The 13,912-nt window shown below is 52.6% G+C and overlaps 5 protein-coding genes across 5 annotated transcripts; 2 read left to right on the forward strand and 3 right to left on the reverse strand.

The window, feature by feature from the left end:
* Positions 1 to 968: 968 nt before the first annotated feature.
* Positions 969 to 2,505, reverse strand: BO72DRAFT_479362 (uncharacterized protein; the record flags this gene model as incomplete). The annotated part of the gene is made up of 3 exons (XM_040947575.1): positions 1,891 to 2,505; positions 1,571 to 1,809; positions 969 to 1,079 (listed from the first exon to the last, which is right to left on the reverse strand). The coding sequence occupies exons 1-3, from the start codon at positions 2,462 to 2,464 to the stop codon at positions 969 to 971; spliced, it is 924 nt and encodes a 307-aa protein (XP_040798678.1). The 5' UTR covers positions 2,465 to 2,505.
* Positions 2,506 to 3,630: 1,125 nt separating this feature from the next.
* On the forward strand, positions 3,631 to 5,220 carry BO72DRAFT_450546 (uncharacterized protein). Its single transcript, XM_040945276.1, has 2 exons — positions 3,631 to 4,488; positions 4,620 to 5,220. The coding sequence occupies exons 1-2, from the start codon at positions 4,019 to 4,021 to the stop codon at positions 4,942 to 4,944; spliced, it is 795 nt and encodes a 264-aa protein (XP_040798679.1). The 5' UTR covers positions 3,631 to 4,018; the 3' UTR covers positions 4,945 to 5,220.
* Positions 5,221 to 7,777: 2,557 nt separating this feature from the next.
* On the forward strand, positions 7,778 to 9,311 carry BO72DRAFT_479364 (cytochrome P450; the record flags this gene model as incomplete). The annotated part of the gene is made up of 2 exons (XM_040947576.1): positions 7,778 to 9,246; positions 9,299 to 9,311. 2 exons carry the CDS (start codon positions 7,778 to 7,780, stop codon positions 9,309 to 9,311), a joined length of 1,482 nt encoding a protein of 493 aa, XP_040798680.1.
* A 663-nt stretch (positions 9,312 to 9,974) lies between these two features.
* BO72DRAFT_498889 (uncharacterized protein) lies at positions 9,975 to 10,736 on the reverse strand (the record flags this gene model as incomplete). Its single annotated transcript, XM_040948803.1, has 5 exons — positions 9,975 to 10,042; positions 10,121 to 10,234; positions 10,298 to 10,313; positions 10,381 to 10,422; positions 10,575 to 10,736. The coding sequence occupies 5 exons, from the start codon at positions 10,734 to 10,736 to the stop codon at positions 9,975 to 9,977; spliced, it is 402 nt and encodes a 133-aa protein (XP_040798681.1).
* Positions 10,737 to 11,869: 1,133 nt separating this feature from the next.
* BO72DRAFT_461119 (uncharacterized protein) lies at positions 11,870 to 12,276 on the reverse strand (the record flags this gene model as incomplete). The annotated part of the gene is made up of 2 exons (XM_040946507.1): positions 11,870 to 12,048; positions 12,123 to 12,276. The coding sequence occupies 2 exons, from the start codon at positions 12,274 to 12,276 to the stop codon at positions 11,870 to 11,872; spliced, it is 333 nt and encodes a 110-aa protein (XP_040798682.1).
* Between the last annotated feature and the right edge of the window lie 1,636 nt (positions 12,277 to 13,912).

The following is a 13,912-nucleotide window of genomic DNA, read 5'->3' on the forward strand; positions in this document are numbered from 1 at the left end:
ATGTCTCATCAGCCATAGCCACCTACTCGTCGATTCCGTGCATATATACCCCTGTAGATTAGGTCGCGATCGGGATTCTTCGCGTGAAAGGTATTTCCGGGACGTGCTAGAGTGCTTTTGGTCCTGAGAGAGAATCGCAAAATGGCACGAAGATGTACTAGGACGTTGCGGCACTGAGCATTGTGCCAATCGTCTTACCCTCAGAGTATCCGTTCACTGTATGTGGGATACGGCGATGTTTGCCCTCAAGCCGCTAGATGTCAATCAAGATAAAACCGCTCTCGGGGTGCAACTATTCCTGTTGGGCAAATGTCAATCTACCAGAAATGCGTCCTTCGAGCGCCCTGATATCCCTGAAGCCTTCCAGACATTGGGAATCCCAAGTTGGAATGATGCCAAGCGGACATAGAGACAATTGACCTGTGGCGAAATTTTACCCTTCCGCCCGGATGATCCAACAGGATCACTCACTTCTCTCGTTTGATTTGCTAGAGATGCAATGGCTTTTACATCGGGTCCTCGCGCTGAGTGGAGCGGCGGACTTTGCAACATGGGATGAGAACGACGCCGATCCTGATTCCGAAAACAAATTTGATCTCCCAATTTCCGATGAGGAACTGGGCAGCTTCGAACTCGTGCCGAGCATCTCCGGAAAAGGGAAAAGCCAATATACTCTCGAGATGCCATTTCGAGCAAAGCATGCCTGGTATGCGGTCACTTCTTTGTGACTCTCACCCATGAATTGGAAATGAACCTGTGGAGGGCCTTGCCTCCCATTAGATAGTTCGTCAGATAGCTGAATCCATCATCTTCACGCTCTCATCAGAACCAATCTCCTGATTAGACTGCGTGAACCACAAAGGCGGCTTCATGGGCCAAGTGAGCGATCCATCCGACGCTCCGAGCCGACCCTCTGAGTCCCAACGCAGGGTCAGTGATAGCGTACCTCAACTCAACCAAGTCCATTCTCATAGATATTTGTGCAGCGGCCCATAAAAGAGAAGACGTGCATCGAAGAGATGCTGGATCCTCGCTATCTGTCCGTAACGGTGGACCAGATCATGAGCCAAGCGCTCAACCTTTCAGATGAGCTCCAGACACGCGAAATGTTCAGGCAGGCACTCCTATCTTGCCAGTGCCCCACGGGTCTTCGGAAGCTGAGATTGGCAGTCAACGATCTGTGCAACAACATGGATGAGACTATCCCAATGCTGGTGGGAGATGAGCAGGGAATTGGTGACGAGTCCTGAGATATTTGTTACAAGAGGCGGGCTTGACTGGAGAAAGGGGTCTTTTAGAAAGATATGGTTCCTCAATGCGGATGATCTGACCATCTTAGTTGAGCAGAATTTTGGCTTGAACATCGTGTTTTGTGGGTCCTTAACTGCACACCCTACTTTGTACCTTTCTATGCCTCCGTGTTTGTAATTTTCTAACCACATTTCAGAATCCCGAGGGCTTCTTCTGATGACGAAGCAGCCTGGAAATGACTCGCCGCCCGCGTCCTCGACACGTCTGTCCACCATATTAGAACCGGAGTTATGACACGGTATCAAGGGCTGAGAGTTACCAGATCTAAACCAGCTCGTTGGTCGTATCGGCTTCCCGAAGGATCTGCCGCTCTAATGGCGAATGCCAGAAAGCATTCCCGAAGGGAGACTTCAGTGGCGGAGGAGCGAGCTTTCGAGCTAATTGGGGGTGACATGGCGAACGTGCTGTCACTGACCCGCTTAACAAACCACGTCCTCTCGTAGATGGTGCGGAAGCCATATCGGTCATGGTGGTCGTCCATGTACCTGGCCAGCTGGCCTATATTGAGCCGCACAAAGCACGTTTAGCATGCGGAAACGTCATTGGGGAGAACGCCACACCACCATGCGTCAGACTCACCGAGCTTATCAGCGATAAACTGCTTCCAGGTTTGCTTCTTCCCGGGCTCGAATTTCCAAAGTGTCTTGGCCTCACCCACGCCCCGAGTGGCGTGAGTCTTGGTGTCCGCAATCACCAGGTCGGGAACAAGCTTACCGCCCGCCGTCTGCTCGCCTACCTTTCGCTTGGTCTCTGCTTTGGCGTCTCTCTTCGTCTGCTTCTTGAACTCTACGAGCAGCCTGTTGATCCCGTACTGAGAGTCCCCAAAGCGGACCCCAAGCTTGAGGAGGTCGGCCACTTCGCCGACCGGGTGCAGGGCATTCTGGACGAGGCGGCCCTGCAACCCCAACTCATTCGCTACTGCAAAGACCTCTCGGGGAACCACCGGGACGAAGGGCTCGAATTTGCCGCAGTGCGGGGCGAGAAGAGCCTTGACTTCTTTGGCGAAGTCCGGCCAGTCCTCGACCTGTTCAGGGAGCAAAGTGAACTTCGACGAGCCGGGTCGCAGGGTCCGGAACCCTTCATCGCTCAAAAGATCGGCCATGGGCGACCAGAGGCGCTCGCGTTGCCCCTTGGGCAGCAACTGTTGAGACATTGATAATGGATCTTCGTGATCCCGTTGTGGGTGTGTTCGAGGGTATGTACGATTTCCTTAATGGAATCGGGGTAGAGCTTGTGGAGAAACTGTGTGCGAAATGCTCACAGGATGTCGAGAATGCGAGTATTACCGCGTTCAAGATGGATCAAATATCATGGTTTTCTCCATTCAATCGACCTCTAAATATGCAGCTAACTACAGCTTGTAGTGAATGATTCTGACAATGGGAAAATGCACGAGGCCTAGAGACGAGGAAGTGCCGCGAACGATACATAGTTTATCCTAGTTATCTCTCTGCATTATAAAAGCCCGCACGTCGCTTTCCTCGGTGGCTTGGATATTGATTCTCTTGGCCTTCCCACAGCAGCAGCCCCTGTTGTCCAGACAGAGGTTCCTGGGCGATTCGATTACTGGACACGCCGTCCGGGAAAGCCTCAGTCTGCATCTCTGTTCAATGTAGACCAATATGTCTACGTTGATAATAGCTACGGAGAGCCCAACCCACTCCAGGGTTCAAGAATCACAAATGGATCGGGTTTGGTCTGTAGACCTAGAGATCTTTTGGTCAAGACACCCGTGGTTGCCTCCTGCAGTCGGGGGATCACATTTTACCCATTCTGCCCTCGCTACTGATCATCCTCATCTTTTGACCGTTATTGTTGATAGCCTCGTTGAATTTCTCTTGTATAAGTAGGCCCGGTACTTCCAAGGTGCTCTTGAGCGAATAGCCATCAGCGTGGCTGGCAAGGGGGGATGTACGACGGGGCCAGACCATAACGAGCCCCTGCAAACCACAGCCCCTTGGGGCTCTGGAAATCCTACGCAGGTAGTTTTCACCAAATCAAAGTCTCAGAAGGTCATCAGAGTACAATGCATTGGGCGGACTGAAGGTGTTCCATGACGGGAGGAGTGGATTGAATTACTCCTACACAAGCTTGACCCGCGGGTTACCCCCGCAGCTAAGTCGTTGTAAGGAGCCTTCAACTTGGAACGCCGCCGCCCATCCCCAATCAGGAGGGCCCGGAGCGTATGAGTGACTTAGTGCTTGGTAAGTGATGCGCGGAACCTTGCTTGGGCGCTTGTTGAGAAATTCTTACATAAGCCCCAGGCAACTCGGCGAGGGTTTCCACGGTTCGGTCATGGATGCGACAGTATACAGTGAATAGGCTTCGGTGTGGTCATTCCGATAGCATCGTGACTCATGCCGGGCTGGTCCCAGCATCTGTCAATCAAGAAAGAGAATAGCTATCCCAATCCATAACAGTTTTCCTGCTTGAAGAGAGCCATTCACCCAACACTTGAGCCGATACAGAGACGTGGAGCCTACTACATAGGCAAAGCGACCGCCTCTTTCTGCAATCTCTCCTGTCTGCCTATATCGTCTATCACAGCCACCCCACCCCAACTATCAAACTGTCTTCCTTCATCCGACACCTTATACCTCGCCATCTTTATCCTCAAGGCCAAGCAAGTCAAGAACCTTGCTGCTCTAGTGCAATATTGACCACACGAAGAATCCACGCCTCGAACCTCTCTCTCACGCCCCCAAACATGTGGAACTTCAACCTCGAGGGACACACTATTACGCTGTCCGGAAGGAAGCTTCGAATTGAGGAACAGCTGACGGAGGTGCTAGACCTTGAACTGGGCGAGCGGAGCGTTCTCCTCAAGGCCCGAAACCTCGAGAAGAATGTTGTTTCCCTCATTCGAATGCGCTACCAGCTGGACCCGAGGGGCTTCGAACTCATCTCCGAGGACGACAAGAAGAAGGTCCTGCACATTGCCGAGCAGGAGTTCCTCTACGAGTGCGAAGCCATCCAGCTACTTGGGGACGCAGGGCTGGGACCCAAGTATGCCGACCACCTGATATGCTACCAACCGGACTGGATGCCCTTCCCGGGGGGGTATGGCCACTTCCTGGTGATGACGGTGCCCCCGGGCGACAACCTCGACGAGATCAGCGACGAGCTTACCAATCGTCAACTGGACAGCATCCGGACGCAGTTGGCGCGTATTCTCGAGTGAGTTCGAGCTCTCTCTCTTTCTCTCCCTCCCCCCTTTGTTTATTCTTAAGTTCTTTTGTTCCCACGACGAGAAAATCCACTCTCGTCTTCAGAATAGTGGCTAATACATTCCCGGTGGGCGCATACAGGCTACTGCGGAAGAACAGTCACAAGCTGGTTGACCAACACCCCAGCTATCTGAACTACGACGTTCGCACCAACAAGCTCTACCTGGTTGATCTCACCCACCTTCGCGAGACCGACCCGACCGCCGCCACCTCCTTCCCGATCGACGAGGAGAGTCCGTACGTCGAAGCGTTCAATCTCTGGCGCGCGCCGTATCGTAAGCCTGAGACGGGTTCGAGGGGAGGAGGGAGCCAAGCGCCACGATCGGATACGTCGGCCGGCAACCGGAAGGCCCCCTCGTCCGATCAGCTCACCAAGAAGGAAAATCGGCCCCCGTGGAGACATTGATTTCGCAAACGGTATTTTCGGGAACCTTGAACGTCTGACGGATGAGACGGCGTTTGGGACTTGGGAGTTTTACACTCGCCGTCGCTTTTCCTTTTCTTTTCTTTCTTTCTTCTTTTTTTTTTCTCTCTCTTTTTTTTCTTCCCGCACCACATAGCTACGGCACGTCTTCGCCCTAGGTAGTGGACTGCGCGCAAATCAAGGGCCTGGCGACCTGATGCCGATACATAGGTAGTAATAACCTCTCTCTTGCTTGGAAATGAAATTCGTGTGTTTGCTGTCTACCGCACATCACCTTCCCAGAACGATTCTACAAAACGTAGGCACGGTTCATCCCGACAACGGATGCTGTGATACATTAAAGCCTCCTTTTTCGGTACCTCATAGGGTTCAGAATCCCAAAGGCCCTTCTGTGCAGGCCCGTAGCAACCAGTGTGCCAGAACATAACATAGTAGGCGATGGTGGGCCCGATCTATGCATACCGTACTACTTGCTATGGTCGACGACCGCAGCTCGCTCGAGCCAACCTGAGTCGACGATGACTCGTCATACCCGACCGACCGGAAAAGCCATCCCATTCATCTCTCGCTCTCTCTCCTCCGCCGGCGACCTTCAGGTGCTGGTCCAGCTGGGAGCACACGGCAGATCAATCCCGAGAAAGGGAATCTCTGAGGGGGAAGGAAAACCTGACTGATCTATGCCCATCGTATATCGCCCATTTAACTACACAGAAACTGGCTTACTAACCTATTGCTAGGCCCTCTGCTCATCCACGCCCAGAGCAACCGGACCATGGGCTCCTTCGTACTCACATCTACAGTATACATATACCCTACCAATCACCTTCTTCAGCACTGATCAACGGAATCCTTTTCTCCCAGCCTTCTGTATAAAATGCTTTCCAGAAACACGCCCCCGTTCACTCTGTGTCAGCTGGCAACCTTGGGTACCGAAATATGACTCTCTGTGTTTGCGCAGTCCGCTGTCAAACCGTGTGGCGTGGGTTCCTCTTGCACGGACTTTACTGTAACTACTTGGGCTGACGGCCGAAGTGACGGTGCTGATGGCTACTGTGCCGGTTTCTATGAAGAACCTACCCCTGCCCCGAACCGGTGGATGGTGGATAGGGTCCGGCCCGCTCCGCTCCGCTCGCACGCCACCGATATGAGTAGAGCATGTTGAAGGGCAAAGGAGGCGAATCACGTGGGTGCGACTTGGATCTCGCACGCTGTACTCTTTGGAAATCGCCAAAACGGTATTTTCACTACATTTGGATCTCTATGTCTCGACGTGGTTGAGGTGTTAACTGGTGGGTTGCCACACAGTCCTAGGCCTCAACTTTGGTCCGAGGATGTTTTGGTATACAGGTCAACGACTGCCGTCTCTATTGATTCGAATGTAGAAAGTTATATACAGTGATGAGAACATGCGCGGACGTTGCCTGCGTCAAGACACTGGAAAGGTTTCCAGCGACGGGTGGTAGATGTAACCCCCTCTGCCCTACCACCTCACTGCCCCCTTTGTGCAGATGTACGTTCCGCATTTAGCAGTAAGCGTCGACACATCGACGCTCCAAGTCCAGAAGCTCATCGAGATCCGCCTTGACCTGGTTGGCGCAGGTCGGAGCATATGTCTGTAGGCCGCCGGCTAATAGAGCCTGGAGCAAGAAAGAGAACGTTAATCTCGGGGTCGTGCATTCACACACAGAAACGCAGGCAAGGAGACTCGCGACTGCCGAGGGACTGACCACAGATCCTGGAGAAGAGAGGCAGGCCACGTACTGTGTCACACTTGTGGAGTTCCCGCAATACATGCGCGATCTTCGCCTTTTCCCGCGGCGAGGTAACCCTACTCGCTTTCGACAGGATGGCTTCTACAAAACCTGCGGTCTGCTTGATGCACTACCCCCCTCACAAGGCGACGTCAATTAGCCACCCACAACATGACAAAACATGACCCTGACTTCTGGATGCGACCGCGGGTGTGGGAACTTACGCTAGAGATAGCCCGGCTCAAGGATCTTGGTCTCTGCACACAATGCACACCGCTCGGGGGAAAGACTGTGCGGACTGTTCTCCAAGTTCGTTCCATTGACTCCTTTCCGTAAGTAGGCAGCTCGTACATGATAACTACTTACCTGGTAGAGCCGACTCATCAATTCGTACAATTCCATTGGTAGTATGCTCCTTAATTGATTCTCCGTTTATAACCAGATCTGAGTCGTATCGGACCCGAGCATAGAGGCTTAGTTGCTGAGCTTTGAGGTAGAGGTAGCTTTAGGTTCAATATCTGCGTTGGGACCAGTGAAAGGGAAAGATAGACAGTTTTGCAAAAATTTCATTTTACATAGCGAGCTTGTTCTATATCGACAGACGATGCTGGATTTTCCATTGTATGATCGAGGCCGTACGCTTGATTTGGTAGCAACGCCTGCCTTATGTGATGTCTTTGGGCGCCTGTCCTTAACTCACCGAGATGCGAGGATGTTCGTCTCAATCGGGGCGTGAAAAAACCACCCCTGAAAGCAAATGCCACACATTCCAAAAGCACAATTCTGACACTTAATGGCATCAGCAGCATCAGTGCGGTTCCCGGGCTGCAGCATACACCAACCAGGTGCCAGGCGACAGCAGCCATGCCGAGTCATGGTATGTCACAAAGGTGTCGTCGTCATCTCGGGTCATCCTTGCTTCGCTCAATGAGCGGTGAAGGGGTGCCTTCCAGATAGATACTTATTTCTACTGGAGGCACCCCGGTGGCTTCTTCAAAGAAAGGCCCTATGTACCTTTCAGCCACTGATTTCACTTTTCCGACGCCACCGATGTAGACATCAACATGTCGGTCATAATTTTATTCATCCTTGCCGTATGCCTCGCCGTTATCTCATATACCGTTGCAACGCTCCACAACCTCCCGGCGCCCGACTTCCCAGCCATCCCACCATGGCAGACGCTTTATGACATCGCCACCGGACTGACACGAGCGAGCTCATACGACCGACGGATTCGCCCAGTGGTCGAAAGGCATGGCGCCGTGAACTTGTGGCATGGGGGCCGCTGGGTCGTGGTGGTGACGCGCCCGGAGCTGGTTGCCCAAGTCTTCCGCAACGACGGGATCTTCGCCAAAGGCGGAAACATCAAGAAGCTCCCCCACAACACCTTCGCTCGCATCTTCGGCGTCAACATCATCGACTCCCATGGCGCCCTTCACGACTCTTTCACGGAAATCATCAAGCCGGGGCTACAGCGCCGATTCGATCTCAACCCCGTGCGACAAAGCTCGCAACAGCTAGCGCAAATCCTGCTGCGGCAGCAAGCGCACCGCCCAGGGTCGGGGGTAGAAGTCCAACACCCGACTCTGGACTGGGCTATCGACGTCGTCGCCGACAGTTTCTTGGATTTGACTCCGGGCCAGATCGCGGAATCTCGTGCGGGATTACACGAGGCAATGCATCGGTTCGTTACCGGTGTCTCAACGAAGCTGCAGACGTTGGTGTACGGCGTTGTTCCCGGTCTGGAGCGTTGGCCTTGGCTGATGCCGTCGGGCGACTATGGCATCCGCATTGTGGACACGCTGGAGGCCCGGATCCAGGATCTTGCAGCGATTAATTCCAAGGATGCCATTCTCGCGAAGAATCAACAAGAAACACCCATCGAGTCCAATGACGATAAGCTGATCCATCGAATGCGACACGCATTGAGAAACGGAGGTATCTCCGAGTACCACTTCCGCTGCAACCTCAACCAGCTCTTCATCGCCGCGGTAGAGAACATCGACATCGTGCTCAATTCCGCCATGTGGGAGCTGGGGAAGAATCCCCCCCTCCAGGAGCGGCTGCGGGAAGAGGTCATCACGATGCTTTTACAGGGGAGGCATGGGTACGGTGAAAGCGGCCTCGATGCGCTCCCGCTCCTCACAGCCACCATCTACGAGGTCCTCCAGCTGTACCCGCCGCTTATCAACCTGATCAACCGATACACGACGGAACCAGTCTGCCTCGGTACCGAGAGTAGAAGCCCAATTCCCGCAGGGACCTGGGTCGGCTGGCACGCGTACGGCACGCACACTGACCCAAGTGTGTGGGGGCCCTCGGCTCGAGACTTCGACCCCGACCGTTGGGGACGCGACCCGGTCGCGATCAACAACATGTTTCGGTCGATGCAGGTCAAGGGGAAGTATCTCCCGTTCAAGACCCATGTCCGACGGTGTTTGGCAAGTGACTTCGCGATCACCATGCTCAAAGTCGCCCTCTGTGAGTTGCTTCTTGCCGTGGAATGGGAGCGAGATCCCGAGTATAAGTTCGAGTTGGTAGGGCTGCGCTATTCCGCTTTGGGTGCCTCCTTACCCCTGTTCAAGTTATGGATACTAAGCGTTCTGTCTCCTCTAAGGTGTGCTCATGGGCCCTCGCAACTGCAGGTTCTTCTTCAGGAAAGAGGGACAAAGTATCAAGTGTCTAGAAACTGGGAAAAGTGCAGGACATAGGCCCTGCAAATTCGCTTTTTACCTTAGACCATAGACTTCACGCGCCCACTGTTTTCGCCCGAGTGGGTTACTGTCCCCGATGTGTTGGAAACCGATAGATGATGATGGAAAATACTTTACGCCTCATCCAGTCCGTTCCAGATTGTACTGTCGCTCAGTACTTCGCCGAGCTGGATGAGACAGCAAGCAATTACTTTATCAACTCCTCAAGGCGAATATTCCGACCACCTTATGTATGTTCTCTAAGACCGGCTGCTCACTCGCACTTCCTGATGCATTGTTCCATCAATATCACCGGTAATATGTCACACAAGACCTCGATCATCGTCCGCTGTCAAACTGCGTCCGGCCGCGCCAAGCGGAAGTGATTTATATATGCAATACATACCTATAACTGAACCCTTTTTATCACGTCGTCACCCGATTGCATGTATTGTCACTCGATCACAACTCCTAGATCAACATGATATCCACCCGAACAGATGGGTCAGAAAGTCGTCCTGGCACAACCCACCAGGCCTAGCGCAACCGATCATCGAGGACAAATAGCTCAATTCTTTTCTGCGCGGCTGTACTCGGTCTCCTGCTCCGCACACACAAAGCCCACGATCACCCACTCTACCCACAGTAACTCAAAGGTCAGTATTTGCCCACGAGATCTCCGCTTTCGTGCAAAAGGGCGGATTATAGCCTCACCCGCGAAAGAGATCCTAACGTCAGAGTTTGTGTCGGAGTAGCGGAAGAAGACGACAAGGTCCTCTTCCTTCTCGCCCTTGGTGGCTTCGATCATCTCCTGTGGGGACACATATCCTTGATAGAAGTGTCAGCACTCCAAGTCAGCCGCTCTGACACGGAAGAAACAATGTAACTCACCGTTTGCGTCCTTGTCCTGCGTGGTTCGAGCGAAATTCCAGAGTCAGCCAGTCTATATCTCGAACTATCGCTCCTACGCGCACCGGGAGCAGATTTACCGTCTCGAAAAAGGTCTGAAGCCACTCCTGGATGGAAATTCAAGAAGTACACGATGTTCTGGCGAGTACGTCAGTCTTTCCTTTCTGTCTGTGGTCCCCCCCTTTCTTGTATCCGAAAGCCGGAACCAGAGCAAAGGATGGGATCAGGGGGGAAGGGAAGCGTGCTAAGGACTTCTGACATCGGGATTCTTTTTCTCCAGGACTTCCTTGTAGAACGGGCGCAAGGGCTTCTCTGCCCTCTTCTCGTTCTCGGAATTAATGCGCTGGGCCTGGAGCTCAGCCTGGAGTTGTCGAATCTGGCTCTGTGCATCTTGGTACATTTGAAGCGATGCTGGGGCCATGATTTCAATCTTGCGGGGATGACCTTTCCTTCCTTTTCTTGCTCTGAAGCACCGGGAAAATAGAGGGGTTTCGGATGGTATGCTAAACACATTGGCAGAGTGACAGATTCGACTACGGAACCTCAAACTAAAAGATTTAGGAGCGCAGTGGAATTTATGTACGCGTGGTTGTTCTCAGTATGTTGAGATCATCCCCTGGGGGACGTGACATGTGACACTGCAGCTTCTCCTCAGGCTTTGTCAAGCTTCTGGTCTGCATACCTGTCAGCACGAGCAACGACCACCCCGCCATCTTCCTTCTATCGCCGTCGATAGTCTAACGGGAACCTTGACGCAAATGCTAAATTGCCCATAGTCAAATGGAGAACAGGCCAAGACGGCATTCTGTGTATGGTCATGTTTCATGGAAACTGGAAAGTCTTCGACATCACAGTCAAGTCTGCGCGTCATCAGGCGAGGGGTCATGCCGGTTTCCCCTTCCCGTCAGGATGCCCCGCGCCGCTGCATGAGCTCCAGCTCCTTCATGCTGGAGGAGGATCACCGCCAATGGGCCTGATACCCGTCTGCAAGGCTCAGCCTGGGTGCTACGTCCCGTTTGACAGCCGCGTGAGCGCGATCAATCTTGGTTATGAAAGGGCATTCTTCCAGCGGAAATGATCTCTGTCCCGCGTCCCGCTTAAGTTATCGCGGCTGAGTTAATGCCCCCCCGTCGGAAAATGTACCAGGGCCAATTAAATCGTCTCTGGTGGATGGGCGGGGCATGCTTGCAGCCCTATGAAGGAGATCGGCATTTGCTGTACAACAATGTACAACATTGATGCCATCACCTCTTAACACCGCCCATCTACAGGGTGTGATCCATGCATACCTACTCATATGGTGCACGCTCGCTCATTCACTCGGATGGTCAGGCAGCCCTATTCCATGTCGGCAATTAGAGCGACCTACACAGGAGTACCATAAACCTGCGACTGGGTTTGAGACCAGGGGATCGAAGCATCAAGCATGCCATTCAGCCGAATCCAATTTATCTCGTCAGGAACAACATCAAAAAACAGATACAGAAAAACACACTCCAATCTCCAGTCCCCAAATATTACAACTATGGACGAAGAATGCAACAGCTGGGATGCTCATTGTTTGATACGACAGGTAAGGGTGGCCTGCCCACTGGCACTGACCGTCTCGTGCCAGTCGTCCGTCAAACCACCGTTCACACCACAAAGCTCGTTCACATTCTTGCGGCTGTAGGTCACAGCTTTCCCACTCGCCGGCGGGTCCACCTCGGCCTTGCAGGTCAAAATTCCGTTGCCTGTTGTGATGGCAGGTCTTCGTCAGTTTTATCTACGCTTGACAGGAGGGGGTGGTGGGATGGGTGTCCCATACCGGAGCTAGTAATGGTGACACGGGCTTTGTCCGCGACTTCCACCCCGCCATTACCGTTGAAGAGACCGCATCCCACACCATCAATATGGATGGCCTGGTCCGCCACTGCCATGCTGGCGAGGGCCAATGCGGTGAGGCAAGTGGTGAGGTGCATGATGAGGATCTTGGTGATGACAAATGAGATTGTGTTTGAGATCTGTCAGTGATGGGTTTGAGCATGAAAAGATCGGAGAGCGAAGTCCTCGACAAGATGTCCCTTTTTATAGGGATCGGGGACTGTTACCCAAGCAGGCATCCAAACCATGTGAACGATCTACTCGTGTTCTGGCCAGTTTTCGGAGTCCTGTGATTGCCTCCTGTCCTTTAGTACTGATGGGGTCCATTACGATCGTCAAGGGTCGGTCAATCGTCGCATACTGGGAAATCGACCCTCTAGACCATCGAAGAGGAACCATTCTTCATGCTTGTTCTCGTACCAAGTGGGTGGTCAACCAAGTGATGAATTTGTATTGTGGGATCCCACCAGATTAGTTGGATCATATCGTAGACAATGAATAGCTGAGCATTGTGCAGTAGATCAACCGCTGCAGGATGACCCACGGATCTATATCCGTTGCCTTAATCTCTGGATACGAGCAAATAGGTTCTGCCGCTGGTTAGCGTTCGGTGGTTCGCATTGAGTCCGTGTAATTACCACTCTGCAGCCGCGGGTGAACCTGGGTTCAACATGAGGAACCGCCGGGTAGGGCTTGGCTGTACGGTCGCGGGAGAAGATAAGGGCGCATTCACAGCGCGGTGTGTGCCACCCTGAGATGATGGGAACCACCGATCATTAATACGGACAGCAAAACTCTCAAAAGAGATACGTCTTCCATTCTAATTCTTTCAGAGGAGGAATAGAATCTGTGCAGCAACATGGGGTTTTACTTGCGTTTTTCTTTGTGAGGACCTAAACTTGGGAAGCAACTATACGAGAGCCTAGACGCAGCCTCCAAAACATAAAATTTATGGTAGATATAAGCTTATTTCTTGACGATTACCAGGGTTGAGATTGGATTATCGGGCCCAACTATAACCTTATGTGGATTTTACAACTACTGTCCCGGCATACTCAACTGCCATGGGAGCCCTCGTATGTTCTTTGAATTATACTATTTTGCAGATGTGCGAACATCGGGTCGTTGCAATTCCAAAGACCGCGTAACAATACCCGAACTATATCATGTTGGACCCCCTGGGTTGATTCGGCCGAACCACAATGCAACTGCGACTGCTGCAAGCTGCCATTCCGTTCTCTCTGTTCTTGATCAAACAGCATATGCTTGGCTGGTTCCTTCAGCCAGCTGGGGAAAGGCTAACCTACCCAATGCATAAAGCTAAATGTTGGTAGAGAATACCTGATCGGTAGGTTTCACCTGAAGAATTCCCCCGCACTGGTTGGGGCCGACTCAGACAGCCCCTCATTGCAGGCCACATCCCGCTGAGCCCTAAAAACGGGTGTCATAAGGCATACAGTCGCGAGCACGCTGAGAAGCAACCAACCTTCTCCCACTTGCTAGGTAGTGATCCTTAACCTTCACTTAGAGAGACATCACAATAGCACACTTGCAAATCTTACAGACACCCCATTCACTGATCCATTACTCAAGCCCTGATTCACCCGGAGCCTTGTCTCTTCCTTCCCTGCGTTATCTTCCGGGCACTTGCCTTCCATTCACCCAGTCCGACTATTCAACCTCCCTCTTCGGGTCTCCCTACCTACATCAAAGCCTTTCTCGGATGGTCCCAAG

Source organism: Aspergillus fijiensis (genome assembly GCF_003184825.1).
Source record: "Aspergillus fijiensis CBS 313.89 unplaced genomic scaffold BO72scaffold_46, whole genome shotgun sequence".
Lineage (NCBI taxonomy): Eukaryota > Fungi > Ascomycota > Eurotiomycetes > Eurotiales > Aspergillaceae > Aspergillus > Aspergillus fijiensis.